This window comes from Dipodomys ordii, unplaced genomic scaffold, assembly GCF_000151885.1.
Source record: "Dipodomys ordii isolate 6190 unplaced genomic scaffold, Dord_2.0 Scaffold3, whole genome shotgun sequence".
Lineage (NCBI taxonomy): Eukaryota > Metazoa > Chordata > Mammalia > Rodentia > Heteromyidae > Dipodomys > Dipodomys ordii.
In genome coordinates, this window is record NW_012267219.1 from 23,550,876 (window position 1) to 23,572,827 (window position 21,952).

A 21,952-nucleotide genomic window follows, 5' to 3' on the forward strand; every position below is an offset into this window, starting at 1 on the left:
TTCAGCAACTGCCTTGCATAATAAACCAACTTTGTCTCTTTCTTCCTTCCTCAAAGGGTAATTCTATTAAAATTCTTCTAAAGTACTCATCACCAAACAGCCACCCTGAGACTTAACTAAATTTGTGTGCACTTTATGTGTCATAACAACTGAAGACCTAGCTTTAAATGTAAGGAAAGAAAGTAGAAGAGCTCTTTCCCTAAGGAATATGGAGAAACAATGATAAAAGTATAATTTTTACTCCTCAATCTATGCACTAACTTGGTTTAGAATTAAAGAAGGACTTTAATTGTCAAACTTTTGAATTTTATTAAATATTTGTGGGAATGCATTGAATCAATTCCAGACATACATAAATACAAAGGCAGTTGTTTGTAATTTGTATTTTTATCAGTTTTGAAAGAACACAATGCACTTTCCTGCATCTTATTTTCAGAATTTGCATCGTATCATCTTTTGGCTATCCAGGATATAGTATGGAGTACTTGAATATCTCATTCTTTGAATTTTCATTTTTGATTGTAAATCAGATGATTGCTGGCACTTTTCTCTTTTCTCATTTTTCTCTTTTCTCGGCCTCCATGTTTACTTGCTCCCATTTCTTCTTGGCTCTAATAATAAAATACATAAAAGAGTTCTCATTTATTTTACAGACCTCTATGGAGAATCATTAGTATATAATTTATAAACTACTTACCATGAAATCTGAATCCAAAACAAAAAGTAACTCATTGTTTTTAATGAATAAGTTTTCAAAATGCCATTCAGAGTTCTTTTTCAATGCTTACAGAATATTGCACTTAGAGGAGGAAATGGTCAAGAATGGAAATAATACTACATATAAGCCCTCATTATGAACAGCATGAACAATCCATCATAGGGAGACAGGCACCTCCATATTTGCACCAGCTATAACTCTATCCAAAAGGACATGTTGTCTCCAGAGAATTCTGGCAATGACAACATCATTAGGCACCTTCCTCACCTGCCTGATTGGCCTGACTCCACACAGAAACTCAATTTTTTTTTTTTTGTCAGTCCTGGGGCTTGAACTCTGGGCCTGGGCTCTGTCCCTCAGCTCTTCAGCTCAAGGCTAGCGCTCTACCACTTGAGCCACAGCACCACTTCTGGTTTTCTGGTGATTTATTGGAGATAAGAGTTACACGGCTTTTCCTGCCTGGGCTGGCTTTGAACTGTGATCCTCAGATCTCAGTCTCCTAAGCAGCTAGGATTATAGGCATGAGCCACGAGTGCCTGGCCAGAAACTCAATATTTTCTTCTCCTTTTGCATTTTGCTCAGAGCATCCAGCATTTTCCCACCCATTTCTACTTCTAAGGCCTAGTTGCTAAAAATCTGAGGGAGACTAGCGGCAGCTTGTGTTTTCTTTTTCCACTAGCCAGCAGTCTACCTGACCACTGGGAAATGTTGGAGTCGCTATTGTGTGCCTTTTCAAGAATATCTGAGAGAAACTCTGTATTGTGAGAATAATAACAACTGAAAAAGATGTGTTTGGGTGTTACCTATTTTCCAAGCAAAAGCAAACAAGAAGACCTGCTTTATTTTATAAAATATTGATTATTTTACAAAATATTCGATCACATCTCTTAATTTCATGAACCTGAAACCCTCATTCTTCCTAATGTAGAAAGACCTTTTTATACAAAATCCAGTCCAATTCAGAGATTTCTTAGTCAATTCACTTCCACATTCCAGTCACATTTACACCTCAGTTTTATCCTCATAGTTTACTCCACACCCCACCTCCATGCTGCAGATCCTAATTTCTGGGGTTGTGACAGGGGAGGATGGTTATGGCTATAGAAAGATAGGAAGAGAATATAATCTCAGCAGAATTGATATGTCTGTATAATGCACAGTAGGCCAGATAATACAGCCTAAGCATTTTTAGACTTCAACATACATCTTAATAAATTGAAGATGTTGCTAAAATACATATTGTTATACAACAGGTCTGATATGAAGATTCTGTATTTCTAACAAGGGTCCAGCTTATGTCATTATAACTTATCCTCAGAATATAATTTAATTAACAAGGATTCAATCCATGGTTGCTGGCTTAGTTTCTTCTGCCTGTCTCTTCTAAGATTACAGCTAAGAGGTTCAACAAGAGCATCTTCTTGATGTTAATTGCTTCAAGAGGAACCAAGAGACTGTATAAATTCACTGGGTCTCTCTCCTAGGAACTGCCTTCTAATTGAGGCTCACACGAATGTGAAAAGTCTGCCCTTGACACCTTGGCACTTGGAGTTCTCAAGGTGCTGTCATCAGCCCTCTCCAAGCTTCCCTCTATGCTAACCCAGATGAGATTGAGAAATTTTCGACAAAGCTTTCTCCCCAAGTGTCATGTGGGGCATGTGGTTGAGCAGCAACACAGATTGTACTGCTCCTAAGTTGTATATTTCCTGTTCTGATGAGATCCAATCCTTCTGATTCCAATCTAACTATCCAGGATGAGAGAAGAAGGCTAGTGGGATAGAAGGTCAGCTCAATCAATGGAACAGTGATGGGGGAAGGACCACATCCTTTTAAAGTCCAAGTATGGGGATTGTAGGAGAACAAGCTGTAGTTTAGCAATTTCTTGCATTATCCTAGATCTGCACCAACTCTTTACCTCTTCCCATTGACCTAAATTAGACGCATGCACATTTAAAAACTCCTGCCAAATTAGGGGAAAATGTACTCAATTTAGTGATACTGCACCAAAGTGTTCTTAGGGTACAATACCACTTGAGAAAAGATGGTGGAAGAGAGAAATCGTTGTTTCTAGTATATATAAAGATCTTGGTTCTTCATTACACTATTGTCCAAAGGAAGTTTTTAGAAGTGTCATTTCTTAGTCTGGGTGCTGGTCGCTCACACCTGTAATCCTAGCTACTCCGGAGGCTGACATCTGAGGGTCATGGTTCAAAGACAGCCCGTGCAGGAAAGTCTGTAAGACTCTTATCTCCAATAAACCACTAGAAAACCAGAAGTGGTGCTGTGGTGCAAGTGGTAGAGCACTAGCCTTGAGCTGAAGAGCTCAGGGCCAGTGCGCAGGCCCAGAGTTCAAGCCCCATGACTAACAACAACAAGCAAAAAAGTCATTTCAGTTATTTATTTTGGAAAATAAGGAATGTGTCTAGTGTGGATGTATTCTTCTGAGGAACAATATTATCTGTGTGTATCAATTTCAGATTATCTTGAAAATTCTGAGACACTCATCTAGATAAAATCTCCCTATCTGGATTTTTTTTTATGAAACATTCAGTTGTCTGAGAAGTAAATAAAATATTCTGGGTGATTTCCAAAACCTACTGAGCCCACCTTGCTCTGAGAGAAGACATCAACTTATGTCGCAAATTAGTATGCATACAGAATTCTGAACCTGTGTTGGCAGGATCCAAATGCCTTCCCAGAGCACAAAGTACAGTGCATAGGAGAATACAGAACTTTGAATCTCCTAACCAAGAAAATTCAACTTCTGCTCTCATAGCCTTGCCAGCCTACATTTGTCTACAATACACATAGTAAAGCTTTACTATCTTATTTGTGCCAAAATATGGCTTTATACGTTTGCCTGGTAGCATAGAAAAAAACTATAACATATTATGAAATTGGCAATTACCATGCCTATTATGAAGAAAAGAACTTATCAAAAAGCTTTTAGATATCACACAAAATAGTAAAAAGGAATACAATAAAACCACACAAAAATTAAATTGGTACTAGAAAAGATAAAATCCAAGCAATAAAGTATGCATATATATACATATATGCATATATATACATATATATACATATATATACTTTTCTAAAGTATGTACTTTGAACTCAAAAACTTGTTAGTTGTTTTCAGAAGAACTCTATGATGCATTAATTCATATATATTTAAATATTTACCTGGATATATCTTTTCATTTTTTGAATACATTTTGGAAAAAGGAATTCTTTTTTGCCAGGTTGACCCATTATATGATGCTGGTGCATGTTTATCTGAGAACAAAGGAAAAATGATACTAGTAAGCATTTCTAAACTTCAAAATCATATTCCAATAGTGTTTCAAAGTTATAAACATCTCAAGAGTGAGGCTATTCTCTCAGAATTTCATATTACCTCTTCAATGCTAAAGCAGCAAGAATGTGAAGGAATTTTTTGTGACCACTCAAGTTATCAGTGGCTGTTCAATTCTTGAAATAAGGTTCTCTCCCATAAGGCCATCCTAGAGATTATGACAATATCTAGAAGCAACCCACTGCCTTGTTTCACCATGATTATAGCAGAATTTTACTAATGTTTATAGGCATTCACTTTAAAACTACCACCACCACAACCAACAACAACATGTATGTGGATGATCCAAATCCAATTTCCTTCCATTGACCAAAAAGGTCGGTCTCCAATAGGAATCTCACTAAAGCTCTTTATGTCTATTTGGTGTGTTGTGTGTGTAAAGATGCACTTTTCTCTGGTATATCTACATTCCAACCAGGATCCAACTATGTTGTATTTGTGTTTTCAAAGATTACTATGCATCTGAGATTCTCAAAGTGTGGTTCATAAAAATGCCAAGAATTTACTTTTATTTTTCCTGTGTTGATCTTTGCAGCAAGGATGCAAGAGGAACATAGAATTGTTGGTAACTTCACATGAATGTAGATCTTTTCAACGACTGTTCTATTCTGCAGTATTCATAACCATCCACTAATAGTAAAATAGTGATAATACAGTAGTATTAAATAAAACTAAGGAATGCTTCACTTCAGAACATCCTGATTTACATATGTACATCCATGTACCTCATTCTAAAACAAAAAATAAATAAGTGAATAAAGCTCACTTCTCTTTACCTTGTTGAAGAAATAACCTAACAAAATTATGTTTCCAAAAGTTCACAATATTTGGCACCCCATTACATACAAATGTGAAATTACAGAGGATTGAATGGCATTTTTAAGTTTAGAGAACTGAAACCCAATTTCAAGAGAGCAGAATTCATCTAAAGCAAGAAGCAGAAGAGATTTAGTTCTTTTCTCCCCTGTGGCCTTGTACTTCCTGACATATACTTTGACTTTGCCTATTATATGATGAAATGATTTAGAAGCAATCTGTGCATGGCGGGAGAGATGAAAGGTTGTCAAAACTATTGCAGTTAACCCCTAAACTAACCCTTTCAAAAAGTAATCATGAAGGCCTAAAGAAAAGCCAGGGTAGTAAGCCTGACAGTGATAATTGAACAACTGCACTTAGTGGAACAAGAAAATGTCAACCATTGAAAAACAATCCTCCCTGGGGAAATAAAGCTATCCAGGGGGAACAAAGTTCAATGCTTTGAGGCAATGCTCTAGGAAGGTACCACGTCAAGTCAACTACACCCAGTGTTGGTTCTCTTCCATATCCTTTAAATTATGTACATGACTGCACACAGAAGAAACCCTTTCACTAGTTGGGTTGAGTGATCGTCTGGGAAAAGAAGAGCAGAACGGTAGCAGACCCGTGGTCCCACCATTAGAAATCCCAAGGAAGGCACCCCTCCCCTCTTACCACGCCCCCCCCACACACACACAAGAGTAAACCCATCAGGGAGATCCTCACCTGGACAGAGGTTGAGTTTGGGTTCCTTGTTAACATTAACTTTATTGTAGGACCCATTGGTGGGTCTGCTGCGGGGAGGAGCATTCAGCTGCACGGGCCTGACCGCATGTCTTTGAACATGGATATAGGGTGCATTCTCAGCATTTCGGTTTTTGTTGTGATGATGGTAACTCATTTTATGCTTGGAATGTGTGGCCTGCCCTGCTGTAAAAACAAAATAATGGAGGAGAAAGTACACGATAGGACAAGCTTGCTTCACATGCATAAACACAGTGCACTTGACCTATTTGCTAGGGATAATGGAAGCCCAGGGGAACTTAAAAGAATTCAGTTTAGAAGCGTCAGGCTAATATTTACAAAAAACATTTACGTTGCATAACAGTGGCTTGTTTTCAGCGGAAATGTCTGATATTGAATCTCTCTTTATATTACAAATTAGAAATATCAATCACACAGATAGGATGCCCTTTACCTCTCCTCACTCCTGAGTTAGGAAAGTTCCTGGGTTCATCATAAATCCATTTTCTTTTCTTCACACCTTTAAAATGAGGCTTTCTCACTGGCTGGACATCATTCACTTAGAAAAGATGCAAATATTTAGTGTTAAAGAAATGCTATTAGCTGAAAATTACTGTAGGTGATAATTACTTATCCGTAACTTGCACATTAAGCAAGAGGAATAAAAATAAATGTACTTTATAGACCTAAACGTGGTCCATTTATAACTGTCAAAAAGAATCTAACTTTGGGCTGGGAAGGTGGCTCAGTGGTAGAGCCCTTGCCTTGCATGCCTGAGGCCCTGGGTTCCATTCCTCAGCACCACATAAGCAAAAAAGAAAAAAGCTGGAAGTGGTGCTTTGGATCAAGTGGTAGAGCGCTAGCCTTGAGCTGAAGAGCTGAGGGACAGCTCTGAGAGAATTTTGAACTTCTATATAGAAGATACTCTCTATTTTTAGACTGTGACTAGGAAAGACTTCCTGTAGAAAAGTAGAAGCTGGAAATTCTAAGCTCAGTAGGACAGCATGAAACTAGAGAGGATATATTTTATTGTATTTCTTGTTAATCTGTTGACTAAAGCAATGAGTAGAAAGTGGGGAAATTATCATAGGAATATTCTTCACAGTGTTTGCTAACAAAATTCACTTATTCTGAGAATAAGTGAACAAAACAAAGTTTTTTTAAAGGAAGTGACTAATTTTTAAGCTAGTAAGACTCTCAGAAAATATATAGTCCAATAAACTAATTTTTCATAGTAAAAGAACACTCTAAAGCATTAAAGTCCCATGTTTAAATAATTAAGGTCAGGAAGTGGTGCTATAGCTCAAGTGGTAGAGCGCTCGCCTTGAGCTGAAGAGCTGAGGGACAGCACTCAGGCCCAAAGTTCAAGCCCCACAACCGACAAAAAAAAAAAAAAATTAATGTCGGAGCCAGGGTTGAGACCACAGGACTCTTGACTCCTAATGCAGTGTATAGTTTGTTACCTTCTGTTTTATTTTGGTTCCTACCCCAGCCAAACCTTATGTTCAATTTATCCACCCAAATTGCGAATGAGTGATTGCTGTACCATTAATCATTACCTTTAGTATTTGGACATTTTGACACAGTGATGTCTTTCTCTTCAGTTAAAGCTTCACTTTCATCTACTCCAAGAAATATAATCCTCTGTGGAACATAGCAGTCACCTCCTAAAACAAAACCTTACTGTCAGTAGCAGCAATGTTAGGAAAGTCATGAAAATTTCCTTTCAAGACAGCAATGCCCTGTATAGACCCTCTTTATGCCACTTTTGTTTAATGCCTTCTTAATGATGCTATCCCTAATGATATAGCTGTACATATAAAAATGATTAGAATAATAGATTTGCATTTTACATGTGTAATTGAAGACCCAATATGTAAACTTAAATATAATTACAAGAAAATTCACATATTCCACAAAATTGATTTTCATTTAACTTACAATAATAAGTTAAAGGAAAGACTCCGAAGTCTTTAACTCCTATTTTCTAAATGAGGAGTGGGAATTGTTTTTCTCTCTCTTTGCTAATTTTTCAAAGGAAAAAATTACAAATGTTTAATAATCATTATTTCTACCTTTTAGAGGTATTCCTAATAAAGGGAATTTCTCTTCCCTTTAAAAATATTTCATGTTTCTGGACATTTTATTTCTAAGGAAACACTTATAGTTGCCTTAAATATTTCATTAAAAATGTTTAGACCAGCTGGGCACCGGTGGCTCACCCCTGTAATCCTAGCTACTCAAGAGGCTGAGATCTGAGTATCATGGTTCAAAGCCAGCTGGGGCAGGAAAGTCCGTGAGACTCTTATCTCCAATAAACCACTAGAAAACTGGAAGTGGTGCTGTGGCTCAAGCGATAGAGCGCTCGCCTTGAGCTGAAGAGCTGAGCTGAAAAGCTGAGGGACAGCGCCCAGGCCCTTCACTACACATTACTCTTTATTAACATAAAATATTGTTTCTGAATAACTTTCTACACTTGGGGATGCAACTTAGTGGTAAAGCACTTATCAAGGGCCTTGATCCTCAGCACCACAAAAATAAAAAGTAAAATCCAATTAAATCCTGAACTAACCTGTGAAGAAAATTTGAATAGTTGACACTTTCAGAGAATTTTCCTATGCTTCAGTCTCTTGACAGTATTTTAAATGACTTATTTAATTATCTTTTTAGACTACTTTTAATTTCAATGTGAGTTTAGAGATTTGTTAGTTAAGACACAGTATGGAATCATTTTAGACAAAAAGCATTTTTCCTCCCCTCACAAACTACATGGGTGTCAGGATTTTCCCCACTTGAAAAAAAGTCACTGTTAATGCCTTTAATCTAGATGTAAAAAGTCATCTATTTGTGTATCTTGTTAGATTTGGCTCATTGTTCCAGCATCTGTAAATTGTGTAGACATACCTCCATTCATCCAGTTATTAAATACCTTTCAACATTCATTTACTCTACAAGTATTTACAGAGTACATATTATGTGTCATTCTGCTGTAGTTATTTATGATGACTGGCTATATTAAGTCCCTAACTTCATGACGCTTATACAAAACTTATGATAAAAAAAACTACAATTTCTGCCATGAGCAACTGGCATACAGTATAATAACATTCCTCCCCAATAATAAAATTCTATAATAAATACCTATGACATAGTAATTGGAAAACAACATAGCAGTGAAGAACAATGAAAAGACACAAATCAATTCCACATTCATGTTCTTCCCAACTTTTGTCCATGAGCCAAGCTCCATGCTTCCTTTTCTTTTCTTTTGTATGTTGTGGGGCCTGGGTGCTGTCCCTGAGCAATTCAGCTCAAGGTGAGTGCTCTACCACTTGAGCCACAACACCACTTCCGGTTTTCTGAGTGGTTTAGTGGAGATAAGAGTGTCACATACTTTCTTGCCCTGTCTGGCTTTGAACTGAGATCCTCAGATCTCAGCCTTCTGAGTAGCTAGGATTATAGGCGTGAGCCACAGGCAAGGGTCTCATGCTTTCCTTTTACATGAAAGCATTTCTAGTTTATCCAAGGATATACGTCTTAAGCAGAAGTCACCAACCAACCACATTGTAAAAGAAAGAAAATAGTCCAAAGGGTAGGCTAAACATGAAACAGACAAGGGTGAATGACTCAGAACTTGTTATGGTGATAATCAGAATCACCTGGGAATACATTCACTCACCTCCATTTTCAAAAGCAGAAATGTCAGTCCTTGGTTTCCTATCCAGTGATGTTTTCATCTCACCATGCCTTTCAAATAGGCTAAATTTTGTTGGCACTGTAAGACCATCCCCTAGAAAGAAGAAAAAAAAAGGAGTCAAAAATCATTCCATAAACTATTAAACGCTGGAATAAGACTATGACAGTATTCATGATGAAAGTAAGTAGCTTATAAATTAATACAAATATATTGTTTCCCAGTGACCTGATAAACAATGTGTGAATATAAGAATTTAGGCAAAATTTGCCATTGTCATTAAAGCAGCAGGCAAGTTTATTCTATTTAGATTACTAACCAAGTGGCACTTTGGAAAATTTAAGCAATCTAATACTACTGTGTATGCATAATGTACTTAGTTTATTTGATGTATTTCATGTTTTAACATTTTCTTTGCTTATCTATTCACCATCATCTATTAAGTTAAAAAAAGTATTAGAATCACTGCTAACAGCAAAATTCTAATCCTGAAATAATATTTTGTTTTCCTTACATATCTCTGGATAATATGCTTTTAAAATAAGTTGTAAAATGCAATGTATGTTTCTAAACTGGATCCCAGACTAGGTTGAAAGGCACTAATTTTGATGTAAAGGACATTAATGGCATAATTGGCAAAATTTATGGGAATAGTTGTCAATAATAATATTGTAGCAATTGTAATTTCTTAATTTTGATCCTCAGGCTCTAATTAGAGTAAATGGGCATAACATCTGCAGCTTACTTTCAAAGACTTCATAAAGTAATTCTAATGGTGTGTTTGAGAGGGTAGTGAGTAAAAATTCAAATGTGGTTAAATACTAACATTTAGAGGAAAATCAGTGATCAGTATACGGGAATTACCCAAAACAAAAACAAAAGTTTTAAAAATATAACCCCAAGCAAAACTAAATATATGTATGTATTTAATATTGTACATATTATCATTATATAATAAATTAAACTATATTATAAATATTATATAATTGGCTTTCTGATCCTATATTTTAAATATTGGTAGCAAATTTTGTCTGTGTTTTAATTTTTGTTATCGGATTAGTTCAGGTCTGTCATCTATCTTTAAATGATTCCCTATGAGGCTTTCATTTTTTTAATTCTACCAATTTATGGGCTGTTGCTGCCACCTATTGCCATAAGTTTAGTTTACTATATACAGATAAGCAAGACAGGTACTTTAGATGCTCTGTCCTGCACTATGTCTGATCCTTACCTTGATCTTCAAACTTGCCTAGACACATCTCTCTTTTCTCTGTCTGTCTCTCTGTCTCTCCCCACCTCTCTCTCTCTCTCTCATACAGATGCAGACAGGAATGGAGATTAAATTCTCTAATTTTCTATTGTTGCAAAATGTGTCTTAAACTCACCCTAAGGATAAGAAAACTATCTAAAATCATAGCACTCATGGATTTATTTTCCCCGAGTTTCTGGTTTTATACCTAGAATACAATATTTTTCTTCTCTTTCTTTAACACAAAGTGTTTGTCAACAGCAAAATAAGAATTACCAAAGAAAAAGGTCTATGACAGAAAAGCAGAGTATGGGATTTTTCTTCAGTATTGCCCTGAAATTGCCTGGTACGTTCATTTAATGAAAAATACACTTCTGTTTTGCTATCTTCCTTTTGTCCTTTTTGGATAAAGTTATCTTTTCTGTTCAAAAAAATCTAGACAGTTTACAGTAATACTTATTTCATACACAAATAAAATGGTAACATTGAATATTTACAGGACTATTACATAAGGTATGAAGTGTCACCTGTGTTTATGAGGTTTATTCATTCTGTAGCTCCTCTAGGAAAACATGATTATGGTAATAGCGACTTTTCACAGGAAACTTGGGTCATTCAATAAAAACATTTTCTTCTCACTCTAAAGTCTGATATATTATTTATTATTTAATCCTGCTTGAGTACAGTGTACTAAATAATTCACAATCATGCCAAGAGTCTCTTACACATCACTTTGAATGTTGCCTTTTCATTTCTTACCTTCTTGCAATTCACTGCCACTTTCCAAAGGCTTTTCTAAATCTTTCTCCGTTGTGGGAGCTATGCTTTTGGACGATGAAATATCTGGAGGAGTATGAAATCTATAGTATTCACCTAATCTCCCATAAGAAAACAAAGGTTAGTATGTGTACCACATCAAGTAATGGAAAATCCACAAATGTTTGATTTCTTACCAGATTTATAACACATCTCCTTTATTGCTCTTTTTTCTTCAATTTCTTCAGGAGTCTTTGTCCATAAACTAGAAGCATCTATAGGACATATTGTTTTAGAATTAAAGTGTCGCAAATCCAAATAATCTGAAAATTTGTAAATCAGAAAGAAAAATCCCAAATATTGCATTCACGGGTGGACTATTGGTTTTCTAATTCCTAAAGTCAAGACATTTTCATACTCAAAATGTTTCCATTAACATTTTAGGCATTAGAAAGAATCAGTCAATAGAAGAAATGTCACATTACGTGTCTTGAAAAAGAAGCTGAAGGCATATAGATTCAGGCTGAGGTAGTGTGTGGAAAAGAATTGTAGGCATGAAAGATGTGGAGATATAGAGGTAAGAAGAACAATAAGCACTTTAGTGCATCTCTAAGCCCAGAAAGTATGGGGGTCTGGAGCCTTCAGGAGGACAAGTTCCAGGACAGAGAAAAGAATAAGTTTGTTTTTCTGAGGACTCTAAGGATTATGTTAAGACACACAGATGATAATAGCAATACAAAGAGACATACATTAACAGCTCTATAAATAGATATAAATAAGTATGTATTTACAGTAGTTGTTAAACAGAAGATATTGTTTGGGTTTCTACAAGTACCGGCACAAATTTATGTAAATGTGAGTTCTGTGTTCTCATCAACATACAACAAAAAACCTTCCAAACCAAATCGTCATAACCATGTATAGACAAAGAACAAATTAAAACCTAATGTATTCCAGTTATTTAATAAAATTAAAAATATTTTCAAAATATAACCTAGACATTGTATCATAAAAGTTTAATAGTGAGGGCTGGGAAGGTGGCTTAGTGGTAGAGCACTTGCCTTGCATGCCTGAGGCCCTGGGTTCAATTCCTCAGCACCACATAAGCAAAAAGAAAAAAGCCGGAAGTGGCGCTGTGGCTCAAGTGGTAGAGCACTAGCCTTGAGCTGAAGAGCTGAGGGACAGTGTCCAGGCCCAGAGTTCAGGCCCCATGACGGGGCCAAAAAAAAAAAAAAAAGATTAATAGTGAAACAAAATTATCAAAAAGCAAAAAAGGTCAAAAGCTATGTACGTATGACCATATAAGATGATGCTAAGAGAAATGAACCCCAGGATATGGACACAGGAGATTTTATCTATGTTACTGTTAGTTTTAATGTACTTATAATGTACTGTGTGATTTTTTTTGTTTCTTTTGCATGTTCTTCCCCGTTGATATAATCCCTGTTGTCACTGTGTTTAATTCCAGTGCCCTGCATCTTGTATATACCTTTTTCTAATTTGGGGAGGGAAAGGGAAATAACAAAATACTGAAATAAGGATACAGGTTTGTAACTAGATGTACAAGGCACAATGTTGAAAATGAACTTTACTGTTTCGCCTTGGGGGTGAGGAGGGAAGGGATGGTATTGGAAAACAAAGGAGGAGTAACAATGCTTGATAGGAAATGTACTCATTACCTTACTCATGTAACTGTAAGCCCTTTTACAGTAATGTTACAATAAATACACTAAAGTTAAACTATTGTAAGGTTTTTAAAAGTATTCATTGTAATCAGAAAAAGGGTTTACCAACCATTCTGTTCATCTTCTTCCTCCTCTTCTTCAAAGTTAGTTTTTAAAACTAAAGGATGGTGAATGGGACGTGATATATTCTCCTGAGGTTTCAGAGGTTCCTGACTATGGGTTGGAGATGGATTTCCTTCCTGACTTTCTTTCTGTAGTGTGACATCTAAAGAGAAAATGCAATAATTTGGTCTGTTTAAAATGGGGTGAATATATTTGATGGCCAAAAATTGTTTCTAATCATCTCTCGTTTTGCTAAAACGTCTCATTTAAAAAAGTATAATTAAGACTATAATCAAGAAATCTAATAACAACAATTGCTGGAGGGGATGTGGCCAAAAGGGAACCCTACTGCATTAATGCTAGAAGTGTAAACTTGTTCGACCACTTTGGAAAGCAGTATGGAGGTTCCTCAAAAGACTCCACATAGAGCTCCCTATGACCCAGCAATCCCACTTTTGAAGCATTTACCCAAACGATCACAAACAAGGTCATATACCAAAGCTACCATCACAACTATGTTTATCGCAGCATTATTCACCATAGTTAAGATATGGAACCAACCCAGATGCTCCTCAGTAGATGAAAGGATCAAGAAAATATTATATATATGTATACATGTATATATATATATGTATAAATGAATTCTATGCCTCCATCAGAAAGAATGACATTGTCCCATTTGTTAGGAAATGGAAAGATTTGGAAAAAATTATATTAAGTGAAGTAAGCCAGGCCCAAAGAAACATAGTTCCCATGGTTTCCGTTATTTGCAATAACTGCCAGACAAGCAGAAAATGTCAAAAGCTATGTACAAATGACTATATTAGATGATACTAAATGAAATGAACCCCAGGATAGGGACACAAGAGGATTTTCCTTTGTTGCTGTTGTTTTTAATGTACTGTGTGATTTTTTTTGTTTATTTTGTATGTTCTTTTCCCATGGTATAACCCCTGGTTTCACTGTATTTGACGTCGGTGCCCTGCATCTTGTATATAAAATTTTCTAATTTGGGGAGGGGAAGGGAAATAACTAAATGCTTAAATAAGGATACAGGTTGACCCATTGTAACAGTAAGATATACAAGACATTATGTTGAAAATGAACTTTACAACTTGAGGGGTGGGAGTTGGGGAAGGGATGGTAGGAGAAAAACAAAGGAGGGGGTAACAATGCTTGATAGGAAATGTACTCATTACCTTACTCATGCAACTGTAACCCCTTTGTACAGTATTTTTACAATAAAAATTTCAAAAGCATACTTAACTTACTATATACATTATTTTGCTTGAAAGTCATGAAAACTGTATACTTTGTTGATTTTAGGCATAAATCAGAGTTTGTTATTGTCATAAGTTTTATATATATTATAAATATATATTCAGGTGGTCTTTGCCTTAGGATTACTCAACTTTTCATTGGTATGAAAAAATGGGCATTGAGCAGAATTCAAATTTTGAATTTTGACTTTTTTTCTTAGGTTAGTAATGTGCAGTAGATAATTTCTGGGCAGTGGCAATGAACCATATAACCATATAAACGTAAAACATCTGATAGCCCATAGTTTACTGTGCTCTCTGGTATTTTAATTGTATTAAATTTATTTTTAATTTGGATGCATTTATTGAGATGCAAATCCAGTGTGATTTAAGAAGCAGTATTGATTGATCAAGCAAGTTTGATCACAAGTATTGTAATAACTATACATTAGATAGGTAAGATAAGAATAACTTTATTCATTACAACAGTTATGAAGGAGAAATTACATACGCTGAGCTTATAATGACAGACTATATATGTCCAAATGAGAGAAAGACCCAAAGGTTCTAGTTTCTATGGCTAGGAGGAGATTATTAAGAAGATAGAACAACAGTGCTTTGAAGTTTGACTTGCACACTCGTTACAGTAGCCAAACCCTAGATTATATTTAAGTGACTTTATAGTATCAGAAAATAATAAAGCACAAGACTACTGAATACATGGCTCTTTTGTCAAGATTGATTCAGCTTATTTTTTCTCTAAAGCAGTGAATAAATAATTTGGCTAATAATCAGAATCACCTAAAGAAATAAATAACCCCAATAGGAGAGCTATTGCAGTGGGGAAAAACAACCACTGATAATGAATAGTTGCTTGACAAATAATGGAATGAGACAAGGGAGAAAATATTAGTAATTTTAAAGATACACACTTGTATACTGATAGAAATCATTCAATATGAGTGAAAAAGATTTGTAGAAGAGGAGGAGATAGTTTCTGAGTCTATGTCTTCAAGTGGATAAGAGAGAATAATATGTTTACCAAAGAGAAAATTAGGCTTTAGGTAGGAGCATCATAGAACAACTATGCTAAGTATGGAGAAGGCTAATATACATAATAGTAGATAGGAAGCTGTAGTAATTGAAATATTTTGAATTTCTCTTCTTGTTTTTAAATTTCTCAGTCAGGTATATGCTTACCATTTGAGATGAAAGGTTGGCAATTTAAGGAAGGCATGCAAAATAGTAAGTACCTGAAGTGCCTAATAAGTCCTCAAATAGTAGAGCACCTGCCTAGCAAGCACAGAGCGCTGAGCTAATATCCTAGGTATGACTCATTATCTTCCTCATCGTGATAATCAGCATGATCATCATCATCAGTCACAATAACAATCATATAATTAGTACATAATAATTATATAACAGTAATTATTATAGTCTAACATAATATGGATGAACCCTATAGGAACAAATGTTTTATTCATCAGAGAAATTCATTCAAGTTAGGGGTCACAAGAGTCAAAAGCATACAAAAAGGATGAACAACGAGGTAGAGGTGAGAGGAGACTGTGAACGAGGTAAGGGATTGGGAAGTTGAGTTAAAGACATTGAGAGGTTAGGCCAGTGATCGATCACATATATTTTTAATATATATTTTATATTGTAAAGATACTGTACAGAGGAGTTACATGAATAAGGTAATGAGTACATTTCCTACTGAGCATTGTTAGCCCTTCCTTGTTTTTTCCCTACCATCCCATATCACATATTTTTATATTGACATATCCAAGAATCAACACTATTAGTGATAGTAAGCCTTTGTTGAAAATAAGAACAAATGACTAAGATGGTTGTAGACAATTAAAAAAGTCAGCAACTCTAAGTGGTCAAATGACATAATCTATTCACACTAGAGTCACAAAAGATGTTTTTATCAGTGAATTCCAGACAACAGTCAGAAACTAGAACTGAGGACCAAGAAAAGCCTTCATCTCACCTCCATCTTCAATACTAGCTGAGGAATGGGAGAAGAACCTGTAGCCTCTGGTTGAGGAATCCTCAAGGGGAAATAATTCATGGTGGACTGTAAGATGAGGGAAAGGTTCAGAGAAGTAGAGAACAAATTCTGTGGATAATTAGAGATTGGGGAGGAATGAAAGGGCTGGCAGAGGGACAGAAGTCTGTCACTTCGGAGTCTCTTGCATTGACTGATATAAGCAAAAAATGGAAAATGAAATTACACTTGTTTTCAAAATTTGGAACACTAACGTGGATACAAGAGGCTGTGTCAGAGTGCTATGTATGTATTGGGTTGTCTTGTGCCTTGCTGATAAGAGCCAAAATTGGAGTAACCTGGATATCATCTATCATCTGCCTATGAGACTCGTGTTCCCCAATCACTGTGAAGTAGGAGGTTCTACAGAAAGGGCTTGAGTCAGTACAAAAATACAGATTAGTCTTGACAACTTGTTGAAAACATTGAGGCTTCCATAAAACTAGTTATATTTTTAATAAATGAGAATAATCAAACAAAACTAGAGCATTTTCCCAGAGTATGTCTTGCAGAGAGCCCAGTGACTGTTACCCTGATAGTACCTCTCGACCCAGAGATGCATCTTTGTTTTCTCGTGGTCCTAAAAAAGCTACTTTGAGAAATCTTAATTTTACCTATAGAACAGTAGTGACTAAACTGTTAACCAAATTACAAAAAAATTGTAATATATATTTCATGCAATAAAAAAAATCACACTATATGTAAAGGAAGGGGGCCAAATTAATCACTTAAATATTTGCAGTAATCTTATCCCAACATATCATCCATTTCTCCATCCATCTATCAAAGCAGTCAGGCTTATTTTCATTTATATGTTTTATTTTTAAATTAAAAAAATTTAAACTGCAAATTTTCAATTAATTTAAACTTACATTTTAATTCATTAAATTTAAATGTGAATATTTGTACTCAGGGCCTTGTGCCTTGTGAGTGGGTAGTTTACAGTGCTTCTAGCCATTTGCTATAGTTATTTTTCAGATAGGCTCTCATGTTTTTGCTGGAGCTGTTCTAAATCACATTTCTCTTATAAATGTTGTCTATATATCTAGGATGACAGGAACCCACTACCCCACCCAGATTATTTGTTGAAACGGTGACTCAAAAATGTTTTGCCTTGGCTGGCCTTGAACCATGATTCTCTTGACCTCTTTCTCTTGAGTAGCAAAGATTATGGACATGAGTTACCATGCCTAGCCAAACATTCCTAAGTATTTTTGCTCCAGACACTACACAAAGGAGTAAGAAAATTAACTAGTCATCATGTTTATAGCATACTGATGAAAAGAACCATTACATTGCATATCTTGTATGATAAAACTAACTCAAGTACAATGTGTACTATGAATTCAGAATTTCCTAGGAGGACATAACAGGACTTAAGTTTTGGTTAACCATTTATGGGACTCAATCTGCAAAACACCAAAGGACTCATTTCAAAAGTACTTAATCAAATGTGGTGGCCGTAGTCGGAGAGTAAAGGTGGTATGATGTTAGGAACACCATGGTTCTAGGAACTGCAGTGCTCCTGGCCTTCATACTTTTGAATACAATGTTCTTCTGTTCATTTCTAGAACTTATTTTAAGTTCTCATTATAGTTTAGTTGAATTGTTTCTCCACAATTAAAGTGTCGGGAAGAATCACAACCAAGGCTGCTCTTCTAGAAACAGCATATATAGTTCATACCTTTTGGATACTGAAATGTACCATTTTCCTTCACCTTACTTTAATATATAAATACTATGCAGCTACTACAAAAATAGATAATAATGTAGTCCACCCAGGTAATTCAGAAACTATTTATCTATCTATCTATCTATCTATCTATCTATCTATCCATCCATCCATCCATCCATCTATCAATATCTCTCTCTATATATATTTATATACTCACTACTACTTGGTGGCAAAAATAATCCATTGATATTTCGAGGTTTGCTGTGGTAAAAGATACAACTGATCTTCACACAACCAAGAGGCTGAGTTTCCCAGAAGCAGGAAATGCTACAGTTTTGCTAGACAAAAGAGGTGAGAAAATGTAATGTTTAGATATCACAGTCACAATAAATACAAAGTGCTACTGTACTACATGAGTGACAAAAAAATGCAATTACCAATTTGCAACTGTGTGTTTCCTAGCTTCCTCTGTTTTTAAGCTCTGCCTTTTAAAACATACAAGGGAACAGGGCAGCAGCGGCTCATGCCTATAATCTTAGCTACTCAGGAGGCTGATATCTGATGATCATGGTTCGAAGCCAACTAGGGCAGGAAAGTCTGGGAGACTCATCTCAATTAACTACCCAAATAGCCTGAAATGGAGCTGTGGCTCAAGCCATCCAGGCCCTGATTTCAAGCCCTAGAACTGGTAGACACACACACACACACACACACACACACACACACAAATGGCAATTCACAAAACATGTTGCCTATTTTAAAAAATAAAAAAAATTGAATGAAGTTTAGTGAAGTGAAAAACACCTAAAATTAAATCATGAAAGAGGAAAAAAAATCATCTCTTCCCAATTGTGCGGTAAAAGTATAATGGAACATTACTGAAAGAAAAAATTTTACAAAAATGATGATATTGAGTGATTCTACCTGCATTTCCATGTGTCTAAATCTGCAAAGAGGATCTAAGCACTTTTTCTCTCTCCATAATGAGCACACAGTGTCACTACCGAGGGCCTCCTCACAGTGTCGGAATCGGCACTGGGAACCCTAAGAAGAAAATGATGGCAAAAATTCAACATATTAACACATGGCTTAACAACAATGCATTAATAATGACTTGAAGGAACTATGGGTATGTAAAATCAGAATCACAAAAATATATACTGTCAATATAAAATCATAAACCTAATTTTCAGGAAGTTAGTCGTCTTATCCATAATAAATGTTAGTAAGAAAGTTTAAAGATCATAAGTTTCTCAAAAGTGTAACTTTTTGTTATTAGTTAGAATTCACCAAGAATAAAGCTATAAACATAAACTATCATTGCCCTTGTTTGATTAACAATCTAAAAGCCATACAAGAATTTAAGGGTCCTTGGCCACATTCTAATTGTGGAGATAACCTCTCTGTCTGTGGAGATAGTTTTAATACATACATACATACATATATATATATATATATATTGAGAAAAGGAATGCAAATTAAATTTTATGTTATTGTGGAATTTTAAGTAATTGCATTATGCTACATAACATATATTTGTTTTATACCCTTGGCCTACAAAAATGAACAGTTGATTGTATGTATACACACACACAATATATATATATATATATATACATATATATATATTAAGTTTTAGTTATCCATATGTTGAAATCAATCTTTAAAACACCAAAGGACCTGTAAGCTCACGTTCTATAAACTCATTTCAAGAACACTTAATCTGTCAAATTTGGTGGTCATAATAGGAGAGTAAAGGTGGTACAATGCTAGGAACATCATGACACCAACTACAAGGTTCTTGGTCTTCACTACTTTTGAATACAATGTTCTTGTGTTCATTTCTATAATTTAAATTATATTATATTATACATATGCTTGTATGTATAATATATATGACATAGATAATGTATATCAGCATTTATACTAACCAAAGTAGATGTGAACTCTTTCAATGGGCTATTATTACTGTAAAATTTCCATTTTCTTTTACACACAAACTCCACCTAAGAAAAACTTAGGTCATTGTCCCATAGGCAGAGTAGAAAAGTAAACAAAAACATTCCATTAAATTCTCCCCTTTGCCATGTATTCTGGAGTTGTTTCTTATTTTTCTCTCTGAATTCTGTCTTCACTCTTCTGTTTTAAAAGTAGATCTGTGAACTGTCAAAGTACACAGTGATTTTGAAAGTGGATAAATTGGTCTTTTGACTGTGCCCACAGTAACAGAATTAATGCTTAAGCTTCTGTGTGCTTCAATTTCTTCACATGTAAAAAGGAGAATAAAATACCCTCCCCATAGAATAGTTGTAAAAATGATGTGATATATATATACATATATGTATATATGTGGTTATTGGTTTGGGATTTATCTGATCACATACTGGAAACTGTGATAACCACTTGAGGACAAGTGGAAAAATAAAGAAAACTATCAACTTGAGACATAGTTTTATCATTCCAGAATTTAATCTAAAGGTAAAAGATAGTACAGTGAATCTAATTTATGTAAACAGGGTGACTTCTTTCAGCTTTATTACTAGAGATGAAAAAGATGCATAACTTTATTCATTTGATTCATTGGCATCAACAGGAAGTCCCAAACACTGAGTTTCTATATTTATTTGGTTTATTGAGATTCATTAATCCTAATATAATGTCTTACTTTATTAACTTTATATTTAGATGATTCATTTGTATCACATCCTTCCCCTTCTGTGATATGTAATCCCATGTTATAATTTAGGTTTCTAATATGGAAAAATACAATAACTGCATTAATGAACTTCAAAGAGGGAAACATTATGGTAAATTTGATAGTTATCTGAATTTGGCTATTTGAATTACATGACTGAAATCACATTAACAAAAACAATATGTTACACCATTTTAATCTTAGGAATTTGATATCTCCAGAAACCATAATATAGACACAGTTGCTACATGGAAAAGCCAAAGGCGTGTAACTGACATACAATTAGTTTCAAACAAATCTTTTGGAATTATCCTAGCTTTCCTCACAGAAATTCTAGCTAGCTAGCTAGCTTTCTATCTACATTTACTTCAGAATTTTAGTACATAAAGTATTTTGAGAGACATTAAATTTTGATTCAGCAATGAAAATTATTGTCATATTGTCCTTCATTCTATTAAGAAGCTTAAGAATGTGAAGTACTTTAAGAGGCACCATATTTACCTTTATGCATGTGGAATTAAAAAAGAAATAGCAGTCATTCCCAACTTCTGCCATTTTCAACTTTCTTGCTGCTAATCCAATGACTGATATATATATATATATATATAATGTCTGTGTGTGTGTGTCTGTGTGTGTATGTGTGTGTGTGTGCAAGAACTGAAGGAATGTAAATATAAGAACTATGTAAGGAAGGAAAAGTATTTCTTTTCCACAGTCTTTCAGGCTATCAGTAGTATTTCTTTAAAACTGACCTCCTGTTGACAGTATATTATACGATAGATAATTCTTAAAGAAATTTAAATTAGAAGATACCTTCTCTAGCTTTGCAGAAATGTTGAAAGTGGTTGCTACTAAGCATACAAACTCAAACTTCCAGAATTTTCCTCTGTTACCTAATCCATTGTTTGCTCATCACAAATGATCTCATGTGTAACTGTAGGCTAGTCTACCTTGGTGGATACTGTGGTTTACCTATTCTGCTATATTAATCAAACGACTGTGAAAAAATAAAATAGTATATATTTTATTTCCATATTCTGGTTGAATAAGGAATATAAACTGGTTTATACTTCATAATTAAAAAGTAGAAAGTATTTCACAGGTAAGAATCTATTTCTGGTTTGGAAATGAAACTAGGAATAAGATAATAGATAAATATGCTATCTTCATTT

General features: G+C 34.9%; 1 protein-coding gene across 1 annotated transcript; it reads right to left on the minus strand.

Moving 5' to 3' along the window:
* Positions 1-585: 585 nt before the first annotated feature.
* On the minus strand, positions 586-21,335 carry LOC105987532 (chromosome unknown open reading frame, human C12orf50). The gene is made up of 12 exons (XM_013018809.1): positions 21,282-21,335; positions 19,010-19,129; positions 18,303-18,423; positions 13,106-13,261; positions 11,509-11,586; positions 11,315-11,428; positions 9,292-9,402; positions 7,172-7,279; positions 6,067-6,171; positions 5,595-5,798; positions 3,902-3,994; positions 586-611 (listed from the first exon to the last, which is right to left on the minus strand). The coding sequence occupies exons 1-12, from the start codon at positions 21,333-21,335 to the stop codon at positions 586-588; spliced, it is 1,290 nt and encodes a 429-aa protein (XP_012874263.1).
* Between the last annotated feature and the right edge of the window lie 617 nt (positions 21,336-21,952).

Coding starts and splice junctions, on each gene's coding strand:
- LOC105987532 (XM_013018809.1), bottom strand. CDS start 21,335: ATGGCAGAAGTTGGGAATGACTGCTATTTCTTTTTTAATTCCACATGC. Junction 11,429..11,508: donor GGAGATGTGTTATAAATCTG/GTAAGAAATCAA, acceptor ATGGGAGATTAG/GTGAATACTATAGATTTCAT. Junction 6,172..7,171: donor AAAATGTCCAAATACTAAAG/GTAATGATTAAT, acceptor ATCTTTTCTAAG/TGAATGATGTCCAGCCAGTG.